This window comes from Chamaea fasciata, unplaced genomic scaffold (genome assembly GCF_029207755.1).
Source record: "Chamaea fasciata isolate MVZ Bird 193981 ecotype frontalis unplaced genomic scaffold, bChaFas1.0.hap1 SCAF_7, whole genome shotgun sequence".
NCBI classification, from domain to species: Eukaryota; Metazoa; Chordata; class Aves; order Passeriformes; family Sylviidae; genus Chamaea; species Chamaea fasciata.
Window position 1 is genome coordinate 60889752 of NW_027094092.1, and position 26076 is coordinate 60915827.

Below are 26076 nucleotides of genomic sequence, written 5' to 3' on the forward strand. Positions count from 1 at the left end.
GCTCCACATCCTTCTGATGTTGGACCTCAGGGCTCGGTGCAGCTCTCCAGGTAGGGTCTCACCTGAGCAGGGCAGAGAGGCAGAATCCCATTTCCTTGCCTTGCTGCCCACCCTGCTGGGGATGAGCCCAGGACAGGGAAAACACATCCTGGAAAGCCTGCAGGGCCATGGCTGGAAGAGGAGGAGGAGAGTAAGGAGGAGGGGGAGGAGAAAGAGCTGCGTTGGAAGCTCATATCGGATATTTTTTGCCCTTGGGAGGAACCGGAGGCAGGGCAGGGTTCTGCGGGCAGGGCAGGGCACTGCGGGCAGCCACGGTGCGGGAGGCAGCTGGGAAGAGATCCCACGCCATTTCCAGAGGGATTGCCGGCAGGCAGAGCACAGTGAGGAGCCGGGGGGGGGGCGAAAAGGGAGGGGGCCGGGAAATACTGCGGAGGAGGGCGGGGGGCAGGCGGGCAGGGAAGGGCCGTGACAAGGGGAGAGAACCGTAACACAGGGATGGGACCGCGACACGGTGGGGAGGCCGTGACACGGAGATGGTTCGTGACACGGCTCGGGGGGACACATCACGACACTTTTCCCGGTTTTCCCTCGGGGCCCCGGCGGGAAGCACCTTCCTCGTACGTGCTCCCAGAGAGGCAGCCCCGCGGGCGGGGCCAGGCCTGGGGCGGTCCCTGCCAGGGGCGGTCGCTGCCCGGGTAAGCGCAGGGTGGCGGTGGCCGCGCCCGCTCCGCTCCGCCCGCTGCGCCCGGGGGGCTCCGGCCCTGCGCCCCCTCCTCTGCACCTGCCCCGGACACCCCCTTTGCGCATCCCTCTGTGACCCCCAGGATCCCCCAACCACCTTTGCAGACCCCTCCGTGCCCCTGCGAGTTCTTCCTGGTTTTTGCACACCCCTCTGTCCGTACCCGGGGTCCCCCTCCCTTCGCACGCTCCTCTGCGACCGTCGCGGTCCCCTCTTTGCACACCCCTCTGAGAGCCAGCCAAGGGGCCGTCCCCCCGAGACCACTTTCCCGGAGTGCTCCCTTTGCACTCCCCTCCGTCCATCCCCGGATTCCCCCCTTTGCACCCCCCTCCGTCCATCCTTGGGGTCCCCCTCTTTGCCCCCCCCCCGGTGGCGGCCGCCGCTCCCGCCCCACTCGTGGGCGGCCCTTTGCGGGGCCCGTCCCCATCCCCGTCCCCATCCCGTCCCCTGCCGGGGCGGTGCCAGCGCGGGGCGGAGGCGGAACGCGGAGCCGGAGCCCAGCCCGTGTGGCCGTGTCCCCCCTCCCCGTGTCCCCGCAGCCCCGCCGCGATGTCGCGGCCGCTGTCGGACCAGGAGCGGCGGAAGCAGATCAGCATCCGCGGGATCGTGGGCGCGGAGAGCGTGGCCGAGCTGAAGCGGGGCTTCAACCGGCACCTGCACTTCACCCTGGTCAAGGACCGCAATGTGGCCACCCCACGCGATTACTACTTCGCCCTGGCCCACACCGTGCGGGACCACCTGGTGGGGCGCTGGATCCGCACCCAGCAGTACTACTACGAGAAGGATCCCAAGGTGGGAGCGGTGGGATATGGGGGGGGGGGGGGGAGCCACCTCCATACAGGGCGGGGTGCTGGGAACCCCCCACGGTGGGTCCTTGGGTTGTGGCTGGGGTGGGAACCATGGGAACCCCGCGGATGCGAACCCTCCCTCGGCGCTGGAATAGGGGGATTGGCGGGGCTCGGTTTTTTTCACGGATTTAGGGCTGTTCCGGTAACTTTTCCGAGAGGAGGGACTGGACTTTACCAAGCGAGGCCACTGTCCTTTGCTTTGCAAAACAAACAGAGCGCGGCTTGGCCGGCGGCGGGGTGCAGGGCATGGGAACGCCGTTTGTTGTCCCGCGGCGCCGGCGTGGGTGCCGTCTACCAAAACCAACTCCAAAGCCTTCCCGGGGGAATCATTGGAAAAGCTTAAAGGCACCCGAAGCCAACCGCAAACAAGTCTTGTTTTAACACAAGTGATGCCAAGCGTGAGAGATCCGGTTTGTGCAGGAGTTGCTGTGCTGCTGCTCGTCCCGCTGGCTTGCTCCGGGCTCTGCCGTGGGGGGATTAAGCCCTAATCCCCCTCCGGACACCTGGATGTCCCTGTCGGCATCAATTTCCTCCCTTGCCAACACCTCGCTGGGACCGTGCCAGCCGCGGTAGCTCAGCACTCCCCCGTGTTGTGCCGGGGTGAGAAAAAGGAGCCTCTTGCAGGGTTTGGAGTTGGGATTTTCCCGTCCAGCCGAGTCGGGCTGGGTGCTGCCTGCCTGGAGTCGCTGCTCGCAGCTCTGCTGGAGTCAAACCAGTAAATCCCAATGGATCCTGCCCAGCACATCCTGCCCGTGGCAGAAGCGTTGAAACGAGACGATCCTTGTGGTCCCTTCCCAACCCCAACCATTTTAGGGCTCCAGGAATTCTATCCCACCTCCAATTCCCCGCGCCCGACCCCGCGCAGGTCCTGGGGAAACTTGTCGAGTCAGCGACTTCCCCCAGCTTAAATCCTTCCTTAAAACCTGCCGGCGCTGACGCCGGGGCTCGGCTTACACAAGGCCGGACCGGCCGCATCCTGCGCCCGCGGTGTCAGCGGGAGTGTCCCCTGGCTGCCAGGGGACAGCAGAGGAAGCCCCATGTCCCCGCAGCCACCGCCTGGCCCCGGCAGCCCGCTCGGTTTTCCGGTGGTTTTGGAGCCCGGAGTGACATCAGGAAACTGCTCCTTTTTAAAGTTTAACTTAGTGCTGCCACCGGCGTGCGTGGGGTGACCATCCTGGAGCTGTCCCCAACCCTGGGACAGAGCAACGGGGGCTTGTCCAAATCAAACGGCCTCTTCCCGGTTTGGGAAAGAGCAGGAGAGCGGGGCAGGGGCTGCAGGATCACCCAGGAGCCACAACCCTGAAATTGCTGGTGCAAAGCACCCTGCTCTGTTGAGAGCTGCGGTTTTTTTCCCTGTTTGTTTTTGAGATGTCACCCCAAAGCAGCTTCTGGAGTCCAGGGGAACCTCCTCCAACCCTGGGGAAAGTGACCACGGGGTGGTTTTCTCTTCCAGAGGATTTATTACCTCTCCCTGGAATTCTACATGGGGCGGACGCTGCAGAACACGATGATTAACCTGGGCCTGCAGAACGCCTGTGACGAGGCTGTTTACCAGGTGAGCATCCCACCAGGGGTGAGGACTGCTCTGGGAGGGATCCAAGTTTTCCAGCTCCTGGGAATGTCGATGTTTTGCCGCATAGGCTGCAGGCTGCTCCCTGAGCCACAGGGGATGACTTAGGGAATAAAGGCTGCTCCAGAAAGGCCTGGAGCTGCCCAGCCTGGGTGCTGTGTTCTGGGGAATTCAGCAGGATCCCGTGTCCTGGAAGGAATCCGGTGGTTCTGTGGATGAGGCTGTTCATGATCAGTGGCAGGGAGGAATAAAACTTTGAATTAAGCCCAGCTGGGTGCTGGCACCAGGTGGCACTGGGGTTATCGAAGGGTTCTGGGTGGCTCCTTTTGTCCCCACCCTGTCACCTCTTGTGTTCAGCGTCATCAGATGTGGCCGGGGTGGTTGCACAAGAGCAAGAACGGCTTTTGTGCAAACACTTCAAAGGAGAGGAACTTATTTTTTTTTTTTTTGGGGGGGGGGGGGTTAAATTTTTATCCCCATTTGCTGTGATCTGGGGACACCAGGGCAGGGCAATGGACCAAAGGTCTCCTCCACCTGAGCTCCCCAAGGAGTTTTGCATAGGCAAAACCACTTCCTCCTACAGCATCCTGGGCTGGAAAATCTAAATTTCCCTGGGAAAAGGGGTGTAGATGCCTGCAGTTGGGAGGAAGGGCACCTGGGTGTCTGTTCCGGAGGATGCAGGTGCTGAGGGAGCAGGGACACAGCACTTGCATCCTGTCCCCAAGGCATTGGGGTGCTGGGGGAGCAGGAAGATGGCAGGAGAGTGTGGTGGGAGTGCAGGAATATTCCACCTGGGATAGGGGATGCTGGGGGAACAGGAACCTGGTGCCTGCCCCTGCAGGAGGTGCAGCCATGGAGAGAGGGAGTAGGCCTGGGAATAAGCTCTCAGAGCCTTTGGAAGTGTCTGGAACCCCAAGGGCAGCACCCTGGTTATCGTTTGGTGCCCCCCACCCCCAGATCTTGCCCACGATGAGGTCAAGGGTGTGAATATCCCTTGTAGAGCCTGGCAGAGTGGCTTTAAACATGGGAGATGGCACAGAGACACCAGCTGAGGGGGAGAGCAGCTGCTTTGGGTTCAAATCACAGTGTCCCACCTGCAGAGATGGGTCTTGTGGAATTCCAGCCCTCCTGGAGCTCCACCTACAAGGGAGTGTGTGCCAACAATGCCTCCCCTCTGTGGGGCTGGGCACCCTGACAGTCTCCAGCCCCTCTCCTTTTTTCTCATCTGTAGCTCGGGCTGGACATGGAAGAGCTGGAGGAAATCGAGGAGGATGCTGGGCTGGGCAACGGGGGTCTGGGCAGGCTGGCAGGTGAGTGAGCCGCTCAAATGGTGAGCACATCCCTGAGGGCTTTACATCCACCATGGGAAGTATCTAATCCTGGGGGGGTTATTGCTCCAGCCTTTCCAGCACGGAGCAAGGTGCTGGCTGGCTGCTGGCGCCGGCTCCTGTCCCTGTGGGGCTTGTGGCTGTCCCAGGGAGAAGGATCCATCTCCCAGGGCTCCAGGGAGGGCCCAGCTCACTGCTCTCCTGTCTCCTGGGCAGCCTGCTTCCTGGACTCCATGGCCACGCTGGGGCTGGCAGCCTATGGCTACGGCATCCGCTATGAGTACGGCATCTTCAACCAGAAGATCCGGGATGGGTGGCAGGTATGGATGGAGATGCGTGGCCCTTGCTGTGCCGTGGCACACCTGGAACGCCACCTTCACCTCCTCCCCCTTAGACTGAGGTGTACAGACACTTCCCCTGGGCTTTGAGACTGCTGCTGCTGTGATATTTAACACTTAGCAGATATTTCCGCGAACGAATTTAACTTCTTAAACCAGCGCAAGCTCACGGCAAACACCCCTTGTCCCTGTCCTCAGCATGCCCTGCTCAGGGCCACCCCAAGAGCTGTTCCATGGCTGCCCGGAGCGGGTGAGCATGGAGCAGTTGTGTCCCTGCTCCATGAGGAAGAGGCTGGGTTGGAAACACAGAGAAACCTTGCGTTTGTCCCCATCCCCACGGAAGGCAAGGACACCCCAGAGTTCAGGGGGGTGCCTCCAGGCTCACCCTGCGGTGCCAAAACCCCAGGATTAGGGCAGACACACACTCAGAGCGTTGTCCCCTTTGCCACCAGAGCCTTTCCCAGCCCATCCTGCAGGGCTGGGTGGCCCTGTCACTGCAGTGGGTCCCTCTGGCAGGTGGAAGAGGCCGATGACTGGCTCCGGCACGGCAATCCCTGGGAGAAGGCTCGGCCCGAGTACATGCTGCCCGTGCACTTCTACGGCCGGGTGGAGCACTCTGCCTCTGGGGCCAAGTGGATCGACACCCAGGTAAGGGCTGGGGACAGGAATGGCCTTTCCATGGCTTGTCCTGTCATTTAGGGGGCTCTTCCTGGCTGGCTGCACCCCAAGGATGAGGCCTGCAGAATCTCTGCCGGGAAGGTTGGGTTGGGATGGCAAAGGCGGTGGGAGGAGATGGACACAGGAGATGGACAGAGATTTGGCTGCTCCACATCTACGGCCAAGCTCTCCATCCTTGGAAGTGTCCACGGCCAGGTTGGATGGAGCTTGGAGGAATCTGGTCTAGTGGGAAGTGTCCCTGCCCATGGCAGGGGGTTGGAACAAGATGGACTTTAAGGTCCCTCCCAACCCAGACCATTCTGGGCTTCTACAAAACACCAAAAGCAGCTCCAGCAGGTCTGTTTGCAATGTGCAGCCCTAAATTAAACCTAATTTTTTAGGTTTAATTTATTAAATTAAACCTAAGAAAAGGTTTAATTAAATTAATTAATTTAATTAAAGCTGCTCCTGACCTTTACAAGCCCCTTTCCATGCCCTGAGCACTTCTGGCAAACACCAGCCAGCAGGCAGAGCCAGAGAGGTGTCCCCGTGCAGGGTCACCAAGGATGTCCCCACCCATCCCACCCTGTGCAGGGATACCCCCGCTGAGCTCAGCCCTGAGCAGGAGGCTCTGTGGGATGGGAGGGCTCCAGGGGGAGCACGGGGGAGGATGCCAGCCCAATTCCAGCCGCCCTGGGGATGTCACAGGTGGTGCTGGCGCTGCCCTACGACACGCCCGTGCCCGGGTACATGAACAACACCGTCAACACCATGCGCCTGTGGTCGGCCCGCGCCCCCAACGACTTCAACCTGCGCGACTGTAAGTGGGAGCTGGGCGGGCTGGGGAGAGCTCAGCGGGTCCCACGCCCACCTCGTCCCTCTGCTCCTCCCCAGTCAACGTCGGGGACTACATCCAGGCCGTGCTGGACAGGAACCTGGCGGAGAACATCTCCCGGGTGCTCTACCCCAACGACAACGTGAGTCGTGGTGCTTTAGGGAGTCCTTGGTTCGGGGATGGATAAAGAGCGCCCAGGTGGAGGGGGAAGGGGAGCAGCCCCTCACTCCAGGACGCTGCAGAGATGTTGTCAGTTGTGTTTCAAGGTGCCTGCAGTGCTGCCTCTCACCAGGATGAGTCTGTTCCCCTGAGCTTTGCCTGGAGTGAGGGGGACGAGCAGGACCTGCTGCAGGAACGTTCCTCGAGTCTCAGAATATAACATGAGGGCAAACTCCTGGTGGTACTCTGGTGTTACCCTTTGCAACCCTGGGACCAGAGGTTGTGCCTCAAATTGCCCTTTGCACCCCAGCCCTCTTGCTCTGGGAGTTCCTGCCAAGCTGGCACAGAGAACCCTTCCCTAGCCACAAACCAAGCTGTGGAGCAGGAAAAAAAAAAAAAAAGGGAAGCTCTCCTTGCTCTGCAGCCTGTTTGAGGCAGGTCCTGAGGCAGGTGGTGTTTTTCCCATTTAATCCTCCTCCAGCCTTCCCAGCTGGTGAGGAGAGCTGGGGGCACGACAGCTCCAGCAGTGAGGTTGTCTCCTGCAGCTTTCCCTTCGCAGACCAGCAGGCTGATGGTTTTTGCTGCACGAACGGTGGTTAAATCCTTGTTTAGGAAATAGCTCCTATGGCTTCCCTTCCCAATGTCCTGGTACCTTTCCTCGCAGCCAAAAAGTTGAAACCACGGAGAACAGGTTTTGACAGTGCTCAGCTGGGGTTTGACCTGTTTGTCCCAGCACATCCCCAACCCTTGTGCTGGAATCTGGGAAGCAAGAAAAGCTCGGGATTGCAACTGATGCTGGGGGAAGCACGGAGGGGTCACACACTGGGAAAACCTTCCCCTGGGGAGTGCAGTGAATCCTGCAGGAATCCTGCAGTCCCCTGCTCCTCTGCCGGCAGTTCTTCGAAGGAAAGGAGCTGAGGCTGAAGCAGGAGTACTTTGTCGTGGCTGCCACCCTCCAGGACATCATCCGCCGCTTCAAAGCGTCCAAATTCGGGAGCACGGACAGCGTGCGGACCGTGTTTGATTCCTTCCCAGACCAGGTACGAGCCAGGGCTGCTCTGACCTCTGCCTCGGAGGTTGTTTCAACACCTCCCAGATGATGCAGGTGTTTGCGGGCTCTCCCAGTGTCCCCTCTGTGTCCCCACGTGCCACCGTGCTCTCCCAGGTTGCCATCCAGCTGAACGACACACACCCCGCCATGGCCATCCCTGAGCTGATGAGGATTTTCGTGGACATCGAGAAGCTGCCCTGGGATAAGGTAGGGACACCTCACCTGGTCTCCTCCCCTTGCACCCACCTGCCCACGGTGGAGGAGCCAATTCTGTGGCTGCTGGGAATGACGTGGAGCAGTCAGGCTGGGTTTGACTGGTGTGGACTGGGAGGAGCTGGCTGGGCTGTGCTGTTGGGCGTGGTGGGAGCACCGTGGGTGGGTTCCGGCACTTTGAGGCGTGACTGAGCACCGGCTCTTCCCTGCCAGGCCTGGGACATCACCAAGAGGACCTTTGCCTACACCAACCACACGGTGCTTCCCGAGGCCCTGGAGCGTTGGCCCGTGGACCTGGTGGAGAAGCTGCTCCCCAGGCACCTGCAGATCATCTACGAGATCAACCAGAGACACCTGGATGTGAGTGCTTGGGAGCCTGCTCCGGAGAGGAGACAGGGATGTGCTGTCAGGATGAGGGGCGTGCACAGACTGACGATGTTGGGTGCGTGGCTGGGGGATTCCAGCTGCTATTTCGGGAAGCTGATGTGTAAGGGAAGCCCTTTCCCACCAGCACATTGCCATCCTGCAGTTAGTGACTGTTGAGAGGCTTCACCCGTTCGCTTCAGGGACTTGAGAGCTGGCATTTCTTTGCTTCCTAAATGCTGAATTCATCCTGGGGAAGATGATGTTGGGAGTGCAGAGGAGACGGTGGTTTGACCTCCTGGTCTGGCAGCATGAGATTTTTTTTCCAGAACGGCCTCACTGGCCAAGTGTGTGTCCCCAAACCCCTCCGTGTGGCAGCTTGGGGGGTCCTTCTATCCAGAGACATCCGTGCTGGGAAAGGGCACCCTTTGGAGGGAGATTGCACCACCACAACAGAGTGAAAGCCACCGCTCTGGCTGGTGTCAAACGCACTGGGGACATTGCCGTGGCCCCTCCTCGTGAGCCATGGGGTGGGACATCCCTCAGTGCCACCGCCTCTCACCACCTCTGTGGCTCCACCGGCAGCACATCGCGTCCCTGTTCCCGAACGACGTGGACCGGCTGCGGAGGATGTCCCTGATCGAGGAGGGGGACACCAAGAGGATCAACATGGCCCATCTCTGCATCGTGGGCTCCCACGCCGTCAACGGCGTGGCCAAGATCCACTCCGAGATCGTCAAGACTCAAGTGTGAGTGAGGGCAGGGAGGTGGTGGCGGGTCACCCTGGTCTGGGAAGGTGCTGGTGCCAGGTGGGCAAGGCTGGAGCCGTGCCATCCTCGCTCCTGTCTCGCAGATTCGAGGACTTTGCGGAGCTGGAGCCGGAGAAGTTCCAGAACAAGACCAACGGGATCACCCCGCGGCGCTGGCTCCTGCTCTGCAACCCGGGGCTGGCGGAGCTCATCGCGGAGGTACCAGGGTGGGGCGAGCACAGGGCAGCCACTGCCCCTGCCCTGCTGAGCCCAGGGTGCCAGGAGAACCTCAACCATTTACACCTTCTGCATGGTTGAGGAGCTGAGGGTCAAGGGAGGGGATTCTGCTCCTCTGCTCCGCTCAGGTGAGACCTCACCTGCAGAGCTGCCTTCAGCCCTGGGGTCTCCAACATCAGGAGGATGTTGAGCTGCTGGAGAGAGTCCAGAGGAGACCATGGAGATGCTCCAAGGGCTGGAGCCCTTCTGCTCTGGAGCCAAGAAAGGACTGTTCAGCCTGGAGAAGGCTCCAGGGAGACCTCGGAGTCCCTTCCAGTGCCTAAAGAAGCTCCAGGAGAGCTGGAGAGGGACTTGGGATAAGGGATGGAGGGACAGGAGAAGGAGGAATGGATGTAAACTGACAGAGGACAAGGTTAGATGGGATATTGGGAAGAAATTCTTCCCTGTGAGGGTGGTGAGACCCTGCCAAAGGGTGCCCAGAGAAGCTGTGGCTGCTCCATCCCTTGAAGTGTTCCAGGCCAGGTTGGATGGGGCTTGGAGCAACCAGGTCTAGTGGAAGATGTCTCAGCCCATGGCAGGGGGTTGGAACTGGATGATGCTCAAGATCTCTTCCATCCCAAACCATCCCACCATCAGCACGTGCCCTTGCTCCTGTTACAGAAAATCGGGGAAGACTACGTGCGGGACCTGAGCCAGCTGACCAAGCTGCACGAGTTTGTGGACGACGACCTCTTCATCCGGGAGGTGGCCAAAGTGAAGCAGGTGAGGGGCGTGGGCAGGGGGGATGCGGGCAGGAGGAGCAGAGAGCGGCGGCTGATGTTGCCTGGGGGCTGACGCGGTCCCTGCCCTGGCCCAGGAGAACAAGGTGAAGTTCGCCCTGTACCTGGAGAAGGAGTACAAGGTGAAGATCAACCCCTCCTCCATGTTCGACGTGCACGTGAAGAGGATCCACGAGTACAAGCGGCAGCTGATGAACTGCCTGCACATCATCACCATGTACAACCGTAAGCCACCATGCCCGGAGGGGACAGGGCGCCCCAGGGCTGCACCAGCACCCCTGTGCCCCCTGGCCCACAGTAACACTGCTGTTTTCTCCAGGAATCAGGAGGGATCCCGCAAAGCTGTTTGTGCCGAGGACAGTGATCATTGGAGGCAAGGTAAGTTGGGTCAGGACTTTCAGAGATTCTGGAGGAAGCGCCCTGGGGAACGTGGGCGCAGATGTCTCATGGGGCCACGTCTCTACAGCTCCCTGACAGGAGGGTGCAGCTGGAAGAGGTCGGTCTCTTCTCCCAGGGAATGAGGAACATGACAGAGGAAATGGCCTCAGACTATGCCAAGGGATGTTTAGATGGGATATTAAGAAAAATTTCCTCATCAAAATGATGGTCGGCCATTGGAACAGCTGCCCAGGGCAGTGGTGGAGACCTCATCCCTGGAGGAACTTAAAAGCCACGTGGATGTGGCACTTGGGGACATGGGTCAGTGGTGACTTTGACAGTGCAGGGGGAATACTTGGATTTGATGATCCTAGAGGGCTTTGCCGACTTAAACAATTCCATGATTCCATGGTGTTAAGTCCGTGAAGTTGTCCAAGAAGCACTGGAGTAACACTTGTGCTTCAACCCGAGCAAGTTTGGGCAGGGCTTGGACAACCATCCGTGGCCATGGAAGCCCCCAAAAATGTTGTGGTGTAACACGTGTTGGATTAGGTGATGAGAGCAGGGAGGAACAGGTTGTTCCCTGGAGACGTGGGAGCTGGATGTGCCTCACCTGCCCCTGGCACCAGCCCTCCTGGCTCACCTGTGGCTCTTCTCCCAGGCTGCCCCGGGATACCACATGGCTAAAATGATCATCAAGCTCATTAACGCCGTGGCTCAGGTGGTGAACAACGACCCCATGGTGGGCAGCAAGCTGAAGGTCATCTTCCTGGAGAACTACAGGGTGTCCCTGGCAGAGAAAGGTACCCTGGGTGGCACACGCCGTGGGGAGGGGGTGTCCCTCCATCCCGTGGCTCCCACCATGGTCCTTCAGCAGGAAACAAAGCCAAAGCCGGTCAGCACGAGCCCCTCGTGTCCCTGTGTTTTGTTGGCAGTGATCCCTGCGACCGACCTGTCGGAGCAGATCTCCACGGCGGGCACCGAGGCCTCAGGGACGGGCAACATGAAGTTCATGCTGAACGGGGCTCTGACCATCGGCACCATGGATGGAGCCAACGTGGAGATGGCCGAGGAGGCTGGAGAGGAAAACCTGTTCATCTTCGGCATGAGGGTGGAGGATGTCACGGAGCTGGACAGGAAAGGGTGAGGGCTGGAGATGCCACAGGGCTGTCACCTCAGGTAGCTGGGGCAGCACCATTTTACAGCCTCCTTCCCTCCAGGTACAACGCCCAGCTCTACTACGACCGGCTCCCCGAGCTGAAACAGGCTATTGACCAGATTAAAAGCGGCTTCTTCTCTCCAAAAGACCCCAACCTCTTCAACGACGTAGTCAACATGCTCTTCCACCACGACAGGTGAGATACCAGGGTTTCATCCATGCCCTGGGCTGGGTTCTCTCCCATGGCCCCATCAGGGGTTGGGACCACGTTGCACATGGATGATGCTCCTCAGTCATGGACTCTCCATGGATGGCCGTTGTCGCGTTAATGCCTTTGGGTGCGCAGCTCTTCCCGATGATTTGAGGCATCTCAAGGGCTTTCCTGGCCAGAGCACTGGTCAGCCATGGGCATTGGGATCAGAGAAATGCTTTCCCTGCATTTCCCCTCCGGGGGCATCCAGGATTCTCTACCAGCAAGGTTTGGGGAGGGGAAATTTGAGTAAAGGCTTTGTGTTGGAGGATGCCCGTCAGAGACGGGATTAGATCGATGTCTTGAGGCGTTTTTAGGGTTCTTGGGACACCTCTGTGTGTGTGGGGTTGGGGTCAGGCCTGGCTTTCTGCTGAGTGCTCAGACCGCTCAGCCTGGCAGAGCTGTCAGTCATGGCACCTTTGTGCTAAGCGAGCCTCTTATTGGCCGACCTGCCAATCAATCATAAGGGGACAGGACAAACCAGCCTCTGATTGGTCAAGCAACCAGAAGCCCTGCCTAGGGGCGGGCCCATGAAGGGCTACAGGTATAAAAGGGGCTGAGGGCTTTACGGCCGTTGTCCTGCCCTGACATCTTCCTTGGAGTTTCTACCTCACCCACGCTGGAATCCAGGAGTTGGTAGCTGTGTGGTTTTTTCTGTACCTTTTCCATCTTTCTCTCTTCTTCTCTTAATCCTTTCATGGAGCTTTATGAGTAACGTAACGCCTTAAGGTTTTAAAGGTTTCCCAGTTAAACGGGCTAAGCAAATGCTAAATAAATTCTAAGTAAATGCATAATACTAAATTAATGCTAAGTATTGCTATGATAAGTGGTTTTACATCGACTTCAGTGTTGTATTTACTCCTTTTGCCAAAGCTCCCTTAATTTGCTCTGTTTTTGCAAGTAAACTTCTGTGTGATTTTCAACCTCTTGAGAAGATCTGGTGGGCGTTTCTCCTCTGCACCAAAACAGAGTAAAGGAACCTTAAGCTGAACCCCTGGATTTAAGGGTCCAGGGTGTAACAATGGACCAGGCAGCCTTCATTCCTAGTTCTCCTGCTCTTGACTCCTCCTCCTTTGTTCGCTGCTACAGGTTTAAAGTCTTTGCAGACTACGAGGCCTATGTCAAGTGCCAGGAGAAGGTCAGCGAGCTGTACCTGGTGAGTGGCAGCCCCGGAGACAGGGCAGGGAACTGGACACAGCATCCCATCCCAGAGAAGGGACATGCTCAGAGATAGGGGATGCTGCTGGCAGGGGATCCCTGGCGGGGATCCAGCCTCGGGGCCAAACCCCACCCCTTCTCCTTCGCAGAACTCCAAGGCCTGGACCAAGATGGTGATCAGGAACATCGCGGCGGCCGGCAAGTTCTCCAGCGACCGCACCATCAAGGAGTACGCCCGGGACATCTGGCACGTGGAACCCTCGGACCTGAAGATCCCCCCTCCCAACGAGCCCCGGGACGCGGGGCAGGACAAGACCCCCAACGGCACCGCGGCGTAGGGGCCGGGGCGGCGCCGGCCGGAGCCAGGGGACGCGAGCACGTGCGCTGTAAAATTCTCTGCTGTCTGAGTCTCTGTGTTGCTGCTGCTGCTGCTGCTGCTGGCTTTCCCTAGGGGTGGGCAGAGGGGGAGGAGGGGTTTTTATAACGTGAGTGTCCTGTGGAAAGCGAAACCACGTCGCCCTGTTGCTTGCATTAGGTGCTAAAAAAATTTAAAAAAAAAAAAAAAAAAAAAAGTGCCATGGGAGTCCGAAGGCGGCTGTTTGCTGATGCCTGAAGTTAGGGCTGGGCTTGCTTTCACCGCAGGAGGAGGGCTGGTCAGGGGTGAGGGTGGGGAGCACAGCTGGAAACAGCTGGCTGGGCCCTCAGAGGTGCTGCTGAAGCAGGATAGGGCAGTGCCAGGCCCATGTACTCCCACCATTCTCCCACGGGATGCTCCCAGTCGTGGCTCTGGTGGCCCAGACCACATCAGTGTCTCCATCCCTCGAGTAACGTGCAGCATCCCGGAGGCAGAGGGTGGCTTAAAAGTTTCTTAGTAGTTTTTTATTACTTACAGCAGTAAGTTCAGTGCCATGGCGGGGGGGGGTCCTGGAGTGGATTTGAGGGAGCATGGGATCAGTGCAGGCAGCAAGTGGCATCACTTCATGTTCAAGAAGTCTCTGCAACAAGATGTAATAAATCTTACACTGTGTCACTGACCCTCCTGTGCTGCGTCAGAGCCTGATTTGTGATCTCTGCATGCGGGGCTGAGCTGGGCTTGGAGCATCTCTGCGCCCAGGGCAAAGAGGAGCTGGTGTCCCCAGAGCCACCTCCCCAAGCCACCCAGGCCGAGGACGGGCTCAGGGCAGTGGGGGGCGACTGAAGTTTAGAAAGTGATGCCAGCAAACACCGAAGGAGCAGGGGGCAGGCAGCTCTGAGCTTGCAGCAGGAAGGGAGGCACCAGTGGAAGGCTCACCCTGTGCCACCCCATTTCTCTGGAGCAGCACTTACTTCACCAGGGCAGGCAGCTCCGGGTTGAAGGAGATGTAGTCGTGGCCCAAGCCCAGCTTTTCGGGAAAGGTAATGAATTTCACCTTGGATTTGTCCTTGTAGGCTTCCCGTGCTGTCTCATAGAGCTGCAACAGGGTGAGAGCACGGTCACTGCATAAGCAGGGGACCTCAAACCCCTCCTGGTGCGTGGCCATCCCCTCTCTGGCCATTTCAGCCCTCCAAAGCCAGGCTCAAAGCCCGGCTGGCAGGTGCCCACCTTGCGTCCCAGCTTTGGAGGCAGGACTCCATCATCTTCTGCGTGCAGGATGAGGAGAGGGCAGCTCAGCACCTTCACGCTGCAGGCAGCAAGCACAACCCTGAGGACTCCCCCAGACCTCCAGGAGCCTCCCCCAATCCCTATTAAAATTCCCACAGCACCCTGACCCCCCAGCACTGCCTCTCAGAGCCATCCTCATGCCCACCTGGGTGATGCCCATGCTGCTTGCCCTGGCATGGCAGCACCATTAATCACCTTAATCCCCAATTATAGAGTCAGCAGGTTTCAAAAGCACCCATAAATCAAACGAATTTTGGGTAGGCTCTGTGTGCTACAAGGAACGGGAGTGCCAAAAAAAGGATGGTGGCTTGTGGACTTTGCTCAGTGATCAAACTGATACTTGACATTAGGCAAATAAAAAGTCACTTCTGAAGTATGAGTAAGCTGGGTAAACACAGGAGTGCAGGAATTTCAAAGGGGTGACTGACACCTCTCCTCAGCCAGGTGGCCCTGGCATCGTTCCCACAGCCCCCGGGGTCTGCTGTCCTCCTTCCCACCAGGAACTCACTTCTCATCACTGGGGAAGAACATTCCTGCCCGAGCCATGGAGTCCAGGATGAGGTACTCAAAACCCGGGAACTGCCGGTAGATCTGGCAGGGAGAGAGTTTGGGGGTGCTAAGCCACGGCTTGGATTCAACTGCGAGGGGGGAGACCCAGGAAGCTGGGCCTGACACTGCCGGGGGACCCCAGAGGCAGAGCCTGTCACCAACTGGGGACCCCAGAGGCAGAGCCCCCAGACTCACCTTGGTGATGTGGATGTTGGCGCCCGCGTCTCGGATGTTGGTGTAGGGAGACTCCAGGACCACGGCACCAACCTGGACCCCTGAGGGCAGAGTGAGGTGGGAGTGGGCATGGCTTTGAGGGGCTGTCCCCCCTGCCAGGCTGCTGCCACACTCCCCTCCCAGGCAGCAGTGGCGCCAATATGTCCCCATCCCAGTCGGGAGGATAGGGAAGGCTCCTCATCTCCTCTGTAGCCCCAAAACCAGGCCAGGGCAGTGCAGAGCCTCAGGGTGACACTGCATGGGGACAACCCATCCATGCCGGCCCTTACCTCGCTCCTCCTGCAGTTTCCTCGCTGCGTTGGTGGCAATCCTGTGACAGGAGAGGGGACAGTGAGGGGGAGCAGTAAAGCTCCCTCAGATTTCCCCCTTGTTGGCTGTGTTTGGCTTTGCAGGGGCCTCTACCAAGGAGCTGCTCCAAGCCCTTGGTCCACCCCCAGGTGGCACCAGTGTCACAGGGCACAGGGTGGGCTCTGGTGTGCCCCCATCCTGCCCCCTGCACCTACCCTGTCCCCAGGGAATGTCCCCAGAAGAGGATGCTGCTGTTCCCACTCCGCGCTTTCGCCCAGTCATAGAGTGCCAGGACATCCGTGGTGAAGCCATTCTCCGAGGGGTGCCCAGTGGAGTCCCCATAGCCTGTGGGGGACACAGCACGGCGTCACAACCCTGGTGGGGACAGGCCCCAAGAGGGGGATCACCCAGCAAGAGGCAGGGGGACAACTTTACCTCGGTAGTCGAGAGCCAGGATGTGGAAGTCAGCAGCCCCCATCGTCTGTCAGAGCAGCACTGGGTTATGTCCTGGCGGGGGATGCACCCCAGGAGGCCCAGCATGGCCGGCTCACTCTGCACAGGGTCCCCTGGGGTCCCCAGGGCCAGCAGGAGCCCCACTCAGGTCCCAGTGTCCCCACCAAGGCCACCACTTACCTTCAAGAACTGGACGCGGTGACTCGCAGCCCTGACGGGGAAAATGGGGTTAGAGCTCGGGGAGACCCCAAAGGACCCTCGCCTCCAGCACCAGTGCAGGTGAGGAACCAGGGTGACCTTATCCCAGGAGGGAAGAGCTGGATGCTGTAGGGTGGGTGAATTCTGACTTTTCCCTTTATTTTATAGGGATTTTCCTTGACTGCTGGGGTCAGAGACGACCGCAGCAACCCTGGCCCTGCAGCATTGCTGGCTGCTGCATCGAGTTTGCTGCTTCTCACCTCAGAGCAGCCATCCTGCCCTGGTCCTGGCCCTGCAGCAGCAGCTCAGGAGCTCACCTGGTGCCCCCATTGCCGTGCAGGTAGATGATCACGGGGTGATCGTCGGCAAGAGCCTCCTCGTACCAGCGCTGGTCCTTGCCCTGCGCCTCGGCCCCTCTGCTGCTCGGCACCGTGTGCCTGTGGGGACAGCAGGGTCACCCCGGAGGGCTCCACCAGCACCCTGCTGTCCCCCGTGGAATGCTGAGGACATCCCGCTCACCAGATGCCGACCGTGACGCCCGGCTCGGTGGTGAGGTACAGGCTGACGGTGTTGTTCACCAGCAGCTCCGGCCGCCGAAAGTCCACGAAGAAGGGGAAGGCCACTGATGGAGAAATCACAGCCGTCATCCAGAATCTTCCTGCCTCGGTCGCTTTGATAGAATTCTCTCTAAATCAGCGGGTTATTTGTTTGAAATTATCAAGGGCCATGCTGAGGAGACAGGCGAGCTCAGCCCTCTGCCACCTCCTCCCAGCCTGATTTCCAGCCCCGCTGACGCTGAGCGTGCCCGGGCGTGTTGGGACTCCAGGCAGTAAACAGGGTCGGCAGCACCACGTTATTAGAGCTTGCAAAACACCGGGAGAGATCCTTCCGTGCCTCCTCTGCAAGCCCACGGGCACGAGCGGGATAAGCGCTGTCCTGGTGCCACCCTGGCACGGTCCCACTCATGTTTTGGGGGGGTCTGCAGCAGGCAGCGGAATCCCTGTGGGGGTTCTCCCGGTTGGCACAGCCCCGGGATACTCACGGAAGTTCAGGTAGACAAATTTGGTGAGCAGGCTGGGGAAGAGGCGGATGAGGAAGGGCACGGAGACGTAGGTGAGGAGCGGGGCCAGGAGGAGGGTGCGCAGCAGCCACGGGAGCCAGGAGTGCCGGGCCCTGCAAGGGAAGCGCTTGTCAGCACATCCCCTCCCACCCCAAGGGATCTGGGCTGCAGCGGAGCAGGCTCCCCATTCCCAACACCAGCCGGGAGGCTTGGACACAGCTTTTTCCTACAAGGGCCTGAGGCTGATCCCAATCCCTCTGGGAGTGGGAACTGGATCCTCTCACACCGCTGTTGTGCTTGGCTTTTGGGTACGGAGTCGAGGTGTCAGAGCAGCCTCATGGTGACACAGAAGCCCTGATTTGGTCCCCCACGCCCTCCCACGGAGCGCCGGGAGGCAGGAAGGGCAGGGAACGTGCCAGGAGCCGGGAGCTGCAAGTCAAACCAGCCATCAGGAGACACCGATACTCTGTGACAACAGCCCGAGTCCTGGCTGGAGAGGCACAGGCACAAACGTGGCCCCAAGCCCGGCATTAAGAGCTCCTGCAATACTCCAGGGACAAGGAGGAAAGCCGGGAAAGGGGCTTGGGGGTGATGTCCCCCAGTGCCACCAGCATCCCCTCCAACAGCGCCCTGCTCTGAAGGGCTGGGGGCCACATCCAGCTGCTCTCCGCAGCAGCCAGACACGGCTCCAGCCTCCAGGGGGGAAAGGAAAGCCAAGAGCTGCAGCTTTCCCAGCACCAACACCCCTCGTGGGCTAACAGTGATGGGGAAACCAGTCTGGGCACGGGGGATTGAGGGCAGAGGTTGGTGATGAGAGCCAGGCACAGCTCAGTCCGTGCCAGCACATGAGCAGGGTCAGCAGCGCTCCCGCAGAAAGCACCCGGTGCATTCCCTGCCCCGGGAATGCCGCAAGACCCTAAGGAAGGATTGATTGCACAAGGGGTGCCAGGGCGTGACGGCACCGGTCCCCAGGGAACGGGCACCTTTCCTGGGACGGTGTGGGATGGCCGGAGCTGTGCTGGCGGCACGGGCAGCTCCTGAAATGCCAGGTATCCCCCGGGCTATGGGTCTGAGCCATCCCGCTGCGCACGGGCAGCGATGGAATGCGCTGGAGAGGCCGCAGGGAATTGTCAGGTGCTGCTCTCGGTCTGCTCAAGTGCCGCTCACCCGGGCCCTTGCACAACACCTGCAGCAGGTGAGCAGGTCCCGACCGGGGGGACAGGCCCACCCAGGGGCACCTCCGACAGCTGGCACGGTGGCCAAATGGGACAGCAGGGTGACAAGCCACAGCACGGCATCGGGGTGGGGTGGGACACAGCCACAGGACAGGATCGTGGCCACGGCAGGGTGACGTGGGGACGTGGTCACTGCACGGGGTCACGGCGGTGGCAGGGTGACACGGGGACACGGCCACAGTACGGGAGTCACCGTTATGGCAAGATGATCCGGGGACACGGCCACAGGATGGGCTCGTGCCAGTGACAGGGTGGCACGGCCATGGCAGCGGGGACAGACACGGGGTCACGGCCCCAGCACAGGGACCAGGCCACGGCGTGGGGACACAGGAGCACGGGGTGACAGCCCCAGCAGGGCAGCACGGCCACGGCACGGGGGACAGCGCATGAGACGCGACAGGGGACACGGCCGGGGACGGGGACACGCCGCTCGGGGGAGCCCGGAGATGTCCCCACGGCGATGTCCCCACGGAGGCGGATACTCACCGCCCCTGCCGGGCCGCGCCGGCCTTGCCCTCCGCCCGGCCAATGTCGCCGCCGCTGTCGCCGCTGTCACCGTCCCCGCCGCGACGCCGCATCGCTACGCGCCCGACAGCGCCGACAGGACGCGCCCACCTCCGGGGACACGCCCACGTCACGGGGCCGATGTCACCAGGCCACGCCCACGCCACCAGGCCACGCCCAGGCACTGCCCGGGGGTCGCTTGTCACCAAGCCACGCCCAGCAGCCACGCCCCCCCGACACGCCCATCCGCGCCTCGGGGACAGCGACAGGGCCACCCGCGGTGTCACCGCCCGCTCCAGGGGACCGCGGGGACCGGGCCGGGCGGCAGCCTGTGTCCCCAGAGCTGGGTGGGACCCCGGGGGAGTCTGCATCCCCTTGTCCCCCAGGGCTGGCCGCCTTTAGAGGGACACCATCAGGGTGGCAGTCCCCTGTCCCCCAGGGACCCCAGGAGATCTGTGACCCAAGGCTGGGTGGGTTTAGAGGGGACACTAAAAAATCTGCAGTCTCCTGTCCCCCAAAAGAGGCCAAGGGGAGCGTGGGGCCAGCAATAAGGTGACACGCCAGGGAAAACAGAGGGAAAGCTTCCGGGTTAAAAAATAAAAACCATTTAAAAAGTGGTTTAACACTAAACGCCGTGTCCCTAGGATCCAGCAGGAAGGGTGGAAACCTGCTGCCGCCTCTCCTCCCACCTGCAGCTCTGTCAGCATGAGTCAGCTGCACCTTTTCAGGGTGAAACTTCCCACCGGGAAAGGAAGATGCCCCGTTTCAGCGGAATTCCCTGTGAAAGCCTCCAGGTGCTGGGGGATGTGGTGCTGGAAGGCGGCCACAGCTGGGCCATCATCTCTTGCATCACCTCAGCTGTCAGTGGGGCCCGCAGCAGGAACCCCATAAATCAGCTGTGGGAGGGCTGGGGACAAACCTTTTTCCCAGAGGAGCAGCCACCCAGGCTGGCATTTGGAGCTGCTTTTATCCATCCGCCCTCCAAAGTAAGACCTGGCCTGCTTTTCCTGAGTTGGAATCATGGAATCCTGGAATGGTTTGGCTTGAAAGGGCCTTGAAAACCATCCCATTCCACGCCCCTGCCATGGGCAGGGACACTTTCCACAACCCCAGGTTGCTCCAAGCCCTGTCCAGCCTGGCCCTGGACACTTCCAAGGGATCCAGGGGCAGCCACAGCTTCTCTGGACACCCTGTGCCAGGGCTTCCCCACCCTTCAAGGGAACAATTCTTTCCCAATATCTAATCTAATCCTACCTCACCAGCAAAATGCAAATCCAAAGACAAACAGGTCCAGTCAAACCGCGGCTGTGGTTCTGCCCCATCAGCAGCTGTTGCAATAAGGTGGCACAAGCCAGCCCCGAGCTCTTCCCGTGCCTCGGGGGCAGCGCGGTGGGGGAAATGACCAACAGACCCAGCTGGTTTCCCAGGCAAGAAGAGCTTTTCCTTCCACCCCCAGTTTTCCCCCATTCCCAGCGAGGGCTGGGGCTGCAGCTTGGCAGTGAATTCTCACGGAGATGATGGGCGAGGTGATCGCCAGCAACTCCAGTTTGGTGCCCACAGGGATGGGAAAGGTGCCGAGAGGGGTCTGGAGCTCCTGAGGGCTGGAAGGGGCTGGCACAGAGCTCGGGAAGTGCAGAGTGCCCACCAGGGTGGAGCAACCACCCAAATATTTCTTGTCATGAGGAGCCAGCACAGCAAACGCGGCAAGCACGAGGGTTTCCTGGGCTGAAGGGGAAATCCTGCAAGGGAATGAGGCAGGATCGGGCCCTGGAGGCGGCGTTGGGAAGGCGATGGTGCGGTGGGAGCCGGACGTGGGATGGCAGCAGCGAGCCGCGGCCGAGGAGCGGCGATACCACCGCGGCTTAGCAGGGCTCGCCTTTGTTTTGTGCAAAAAATAGCAAAGTTCGGGCTTATGTCATTCCAAACTTCTCCCGGCACCAGCTGCGAGATGGGGAGGTTCCCTCCAGCTGTTTTTTTGTTGTGTTGTTGGTTTTTTTTTTTTCCTTCTTACAGCGTCTTTTCCATTTTCCCTTTGTTTATGTTTTGCTGATGATTTCAAGGCGGTTTTTTTTTTTTCCTGATTTTTTTTTTTTTGGCTATTTTATGGCCTTCTTCCCCCTGTCCTGGCCGGGGTGAGGGGCTCCTGTGCCCGGCATGGCACAGCTGGAAAGACCCCAGGAATGCAGGAGCAGCTCCCCCCCCCCCCAGCCTCAGCTCCCCGTGCGGCAGCCGGACTTTTCCTCGGCCCAGAACAAAGCACCCCATTGTTCCGGGAAAACGGGAAGGAAAGCGTGACGGAGCAGTCAGAGCCAAGCCGGGAGGGTGTTTCTGCGGGAGCCGGGCACCCACGGCCTCGCACAGGGGTCACCCGCTGCCTGCGCAGCCGCTGACCCTAATTTTGGGTGGCTCTGTGCCAGCCGTGGATCCATGGGCGGCTGATGTCCGGCAATCCCGGTGTTTCCCACGTGTCCCGATTTTTGTGACGGCGTGGGGTTGGTCGAGCCGAGGTTTCCTTCCGCCGAGCTCGCTGTAAATGCCATCCTGGAGCTCAGCTGCTCGCTGGAAAAGGGGGCTCCAAAAATAGGTTGGCGGGCTCCGCGTCTGGCACGGCCCCGTGGCTCCCTAGAAACACGCTTTTCTCCTATGGGAAAACGAGGGGGGAATAAAATCAGGATGCCTCTGCTAACAGCTGGTGCTAAAAATGAGTCAGGAATTTGGACTGGGGTGATTAGCAGCGCTGCTGAGGCGGGGGGGGCTGCACATCCCTGTGGGATGGGGACACGGGGACACCGAGCGTGCAGCCTGTCCCCATCGCCCACCCAATGCACGCGTGTGGCCCGTGGCTTTGTCGGGGGACAGGGGCGATTTTTCGGGGCTGTCACTTGGATTAGCGAGGAGGAGGAGGAGGGTGAGGGGGGGATAAAGGTCCTGGCACTCGCCGGGCCTGCAAACAAAACAAAGCACCAGATGGTTCCAACTTCAGCATAATACGCGGAGAAAAAAAGTGTTTGAACCGGGGATGGAAAAGCAAATGTGGAAAGAGAGGGAGAAAGGGAAGAAAGAAAAACCCTCGGCAAGTGTCAGAGCAGAAGAAAGCGGCGGAGAAAAATGGCAAATGTTAAAAACCGAGACAAAAAGCCCTTGGCCGGCACAAAGCCGCGGCTGCTGACATCTGTCCGGCAAAGCCTCTCGCCAAGGGCCCCCTTCCCTTTGGAGTCACCTTGCCTTGCTCCTGTCACCGCAGGGACACGGCCACATCCCTGGACAGGGCTGTGCTGGGGCCTGGGGACACTGTGCCATGTCCCACAGCCACAGCGCTGCCCCCGGCGCAGGTGGCAGTGACGCGCCAGGTGACGTGCGGCAGAGCTACCTCTAAATATTTCATTGCAATATTTTATTACGATACTTTCGAAGCTCTTTACGCCGTTACCTCGCACGTCCCAGATGGCCTTGCGTGGTGGCAAACCCACCCGTGGCTCTGCTGTGGGGTTTTAAGCCTGGTTTAAGATCTGAGCGAGGTTTATTCAACTCCCTGTGTGAGTCTTTGGTGATCCCCTCGCTCCTCCCCACGAAATTTCTTGAACCCCCCAGCCCAGAGTCGCCTTGAAAAAGGGAAGGAGGCTAAAAAGTCATCTCGCCCCTGGCCTTTTCACCAAAAAAAAAACAAAACAAAAAACCAGCAAAATAATCTCGCGCAATTGCTCGAGAGAGGATTGCAGCGTGGGTGGAACCCCTTATTAGCCGTCAGAGAATCCACAAGCCTTGGGGACCGCCGGCTTCCTGCGGCTCGGCTGGCGCTGAGCAGGAGCGTGGGCGGGCGGTGGCTCCGGCTTCCAACCGGGACTGCCGAGCTTTAAACGAGGGTTGGAGTTCTGCTGGTGCCTGTGGCTTGTGTGTCACCGCCCCAGGGTTCCCCTGCGGGCTGGCTCCTGGGGCTAAGGGGGAGCCTGGTTTTGTGACACCCCCCTAAAGCGAGTGAGGGGCGCGGATGGGACAGGGCAGGGCCACCACGGGTGCTGGGGTGGATGCCAGGGGCACTGCGGCTGTCCTGTGCCACAAGGAGACTCGGGATGTTGTCCCCCAGACACAGGGATGGCAGGGAGCCAGGGTGTCGTGTCCCCAGGGCGGGGGACAGTGGGGTGACATGGTACCCTGGAATGGCAAGGAGCCAGGATGCCATGTCCCAAGGGCAGGGGACAGCGGAGTGTTGCTGTGACCTTCAGGGGTGGGACAGCCCAGGTGACGTGCCATTGTTTTTTTGGGACAATGAGGAGCTGCAGGGCCGTGTCCCCTGGGGTGCAAGACAGTGTGGAGCTGGGGTGATGCCATCTGGGGGACAGGACGCTGGGGAGCCAGGGTGATGTCCCCGTGGGGTGCAGAATGATGGCAGCTCAGGTGATGTCACCCTGGGGGACGGGACAGTTGAGAGCTGGGGTGATGCCACCTTGGGGCGTGCGATGACAGGAACCGCGGTGATGCCATTCGGGGGGATGGGACATTGAAGAGCCGGGTGATGCCACTCTGAGGTGTGGGACAGCGGGGACCATGGTGGTGCCACCCTGGGGGACAGGACAGTGGAGAGCTGGGCTGATGCCACCCGGGGGTGCAGAACAGTGGGGAAGATGGGATGATGTCCGCTGGGGTGCAGGACGATGGGAACCGAGGCGATGCCATCCGGGGCATCAGGACATTGGGGATATACTATCCTGAGGTGCAGGACAGCGGGAAGTTGAGGTGATGCCACCCTGGGGGACATAACAACGGGAAGTTGGGGTGATGCCACGCGGGTGCAGAACACGTTGGTGCCCCAAGGGGTGCGGGACACCCCGGCAGACCCCCGCAGCTGCCCGCCGTGCTGGGGGGGGGCCGTTGGGGGGCGTTCCCGGGCGGTGCCGCACAAAGGCCGCCGGTCCCCCCGCCCCGGGGCCGTCCCGCAACCCCCGGGGCCGCCCCCGAGCCTCGGCCCAATAAACGCGGCCCTATTTGAACGCGGCGCCTCCCCCGGCCCCGCAACGCTCCGAGCGCTCCGCCAGCCCCGCCGCGCCCGCGGGCACCGGCAGCCGGTGAGGCCGGGACGGGCGCGGGGGTGGCTGCGGGGAAGGGGAAAAGGAAGGGGTAAGGGACATCCCCGGGTGCGGGGGGAGAGCGCTGTCCGCCCCGGTCCCTCCTCCGCGGGCGGTGCCGGAGCGCAGCCCGCCCCTTCCCGTCCCTTCCCGGCGGGGCGGCCGCGTGTGCGGGGCGCCGGGACGGGCCGGCGGAGAAGGGGCGCAGCGGCGAGGTGGGTGCCTGGGGAAGGGGTTCTGGAGGGCGGGGGGATGCTGGAGGAATGGGATGCTGGAAGTGGGGGGATGCTGGAGGAAGGGGGTGATGGGGATAGGCAATCGGGTGCGGTGGCTGTTTTCGGGGTGTCTGTGAGTGGGTGCCACGCCAGAGCCCCCGGGGTCCCCTTTGCGCTCCCCTCTGAGGTCCCGCGGGGTGACGGGTGCCCCGCTCGCCCTCTTGCCAAGGGCACCCCATCCCGCCGTGCGTCCCTGTTCCCGGAGAGATGCTCCAAACGCTGGGAGCGGGTTCTGGACCACTCTTCCCCGGGCTGAACCCTGGAAGCAGCCGGCTGTGGCTGGAGGAATTAATAACAGCAGTTGTTTTGTCATCGGCAAAGCTCTAGCTGTCACCAGGGTGGCAGACAGCATCTGCTGTCTGGTCACCAACCGTGGGCCCGTCTCCCTCGGAGCATCCCTGTAGGGATGGAGCCGAGGCTGTGAGCCAGGAAAGCCAAAATCCACAGCCCGGGAGGTTCCAGTGCTGGGATTTTGCCGGGCGGGTGGGTGACAGTTTGGGTGTATCCCGCTCGTCTTCCTCGTGTGCTCCCCAAGAACGGAGCCGAGCGAAGGCGCCGGGCGCGTTACCGCCGTGATTCAGCACAGCCCGCGTTTATCGGGGCCGCTTCGGGTCTGAGCTCCGCGGGAATGAGCGAATCCCTCATTTCCCGGCGCGCGAGGCGTCGCTGGATAAATTACCGGCTCGCTTTGTTTACTTCTGAAATAATCAGCTTTGTGCCTCCACCTTGGGCTTTATCGCACCCGGGGCTCCCCGAGTTATTGCAGAGCGACTCCAGCCCCGATTTGCAAAATCAAACCAGATGGGCGCTTTGTTTTTCCTTATGGAGGGAAGGCTGGGAGTGAAAAGCCCTATTACAATGCAAATACCGGGCCGGCGTGAATATTCAAAACCGCTGCGTTGCTTTTGAAGCCCTTTACATAAATTTGTAGTGCTTTTATAGGCCATCGCTGCTCTGCTAATCTGGAGTGGAGCTTGGTTAACAGAATCGCCGCGCTCTGCCAACTCTGGAGGGTCTGGGGGTGGTTTTGGGGTGCACGGGGAGAGGTGGCATTGAGGTGGCAAAGGGGAAATTACGAGCGCGGTCAATGGGGAGGAGGAACCGCCAGCTGTAAGGCTGACTCTGGTGGTGACCCTTGAAGAGCTGGGCGTGCTGGCAAGTGATTTACTGACGTTTAGGTGCTTCGGTGTCCTTTTGGGTTTTGTTGTTCCCTTTCTCTTTGGTTTCTCGGTGTGACCCTTTGTGGGGCTGCTGCTCCAAGAGGGGACAGGGTGTTTGTTGCAGCGTGGGCTGAGCTGGAAATTGCCCCGACACGGTGTTAGGATTTTGGGGTGGACACCGGGACCGAGCTCTTCTCTCTGGTGACCAGTGACAGGACCCAAGGAGCAGCTGGAGCTGTGTGGCGGGGCTCAGGTTGGATTTCAGGGAAAGGTTCTTCCCCCAGAGGGTGCTGGCCACTGCCCAGGCTTCCCAGGGAATGGTGACATTCCCAAAGCTGCCAGAGCTCCAGGAGTGTTTGGCCAGCGCTGCCAGGGATGCCCAGGGTGGGATTGTTGGGGTGTCTGTGCAGGGACAGGAGTTGGATTCCATGATCCCTGTGGATCCCTTCCAGCTCAGGTCGTTCTGTGATTCAGCGGAGCTGCAGCTGTGATGGATGAGATGGTTCATTAGGGGAAGGAGATAATGAGTGTGAGCCAACCTCAGCTCTGGCTTTCCAGCAAGGGCTCCACAGGCTGGTTTTGGTGGCTGCTGGGCATCTCATAT

The 26076-nt window shown here is 60.3% G+C and overlaps 3 protein-coding genes across 7 annotated transcripts in view; 2 read left to right on the forward strand and 1 right to left on the reverse strand.

Annotated features, from left to right (window-relative positions):
- Nucleotides 1–279: 279 nt before the first annotated feature.
- On the forward strand, nucleotides 280–13846 carry PYGL (glycogen phosphorylase L). Its single transcript, XM_066189157.1, has 21 exons — nucleotides 280–380; nucleotides 1279–1531; nucleotides 3041–3142; nucleotides 4389–4467; nucleotides 4702–4805; nucleotides 5340–5471; nucleotides 6189–6300; nucleotides 6375–6457; nucleotides 7371–7514; nucleotides 7640–7732; nucleotides 7952–8098; nucleotides 8687–8850; nucleotides 8955–9069; nucleotides 9748–9849; nucleotides 9944–10091; nucleotides 10186–10244; nucleotides 10906–11047; nucleotides 11180–11387; nucleotides 11465–11599; nucleotides 12743–12809; nucleotides 12961–13846. The coding sequence occupies exons 2-21, from the start codon at nucleotides 1289–1291 to the stop codon at nucleotides 13147–13149; spliced, it is 2568 nt and encodes an 855-aa protein (XP_066045254.1). The 5' UTR covers nucleotides 280–380; nucleotides 1279–1288; the 3' UTR covers nucleotides 13150–13846.
- Nucleotides 13717–19092, reverse strand: ABHD12B (abhydrolase domain containing 12B). The gene is made up of 13 exons (XM_066189158.1): nucleotides 18957–19092; nucleotides 17218–17348; nucleotides 16695–16797; nucleotides 16493–16612; nucleotides 16158–16188; nucleotides 15960–16005; nucleotides 15740–15869; nucleotides 15506–15546; nucleotides 15198–15277; nucleotides 14962–15044; nucleotides 14394–14472; nucleotides 14138–14262; nucleotides 13717–13806 (listed from the first exon to the last, which is right to left on the reverse strand). Exons 1-13 carry the CDS (start codon nucleotides 19046–19048, stop codon nucleotides 13785–13787), a joined length of 1083 nt encoding a protein of 360 aa, XP_066045255.1. The 5' UTR covers nucleotides 19049–19092; the 3' UTR covers nucleotides 13717–13784.
- Nucleotides 19093–23995: 4903 nt separating this feature from the next.
- Nucleotides 23996–26076, forward strand: part of NIN (ninein) — a 60286-nt gene continuing 58205 nt past the window's right edge. For 4 of the 5 annotated variants that reach the window (XM_066189159.1, XM_066189164.1, XM_066189161.1 and 1 more), the window contains exon 1: nucleotides 23996–24037. The gene's annotated coding sequence lies outside the window, so the exon portion shown is untranslated. Of the gene's footprint in view, nucleotides 24038–24126; nucleotides 24253–26076 lie in introns of those variants that run through there. The other variant, XM_066189160.1, reaches the window with a different exon arrangement.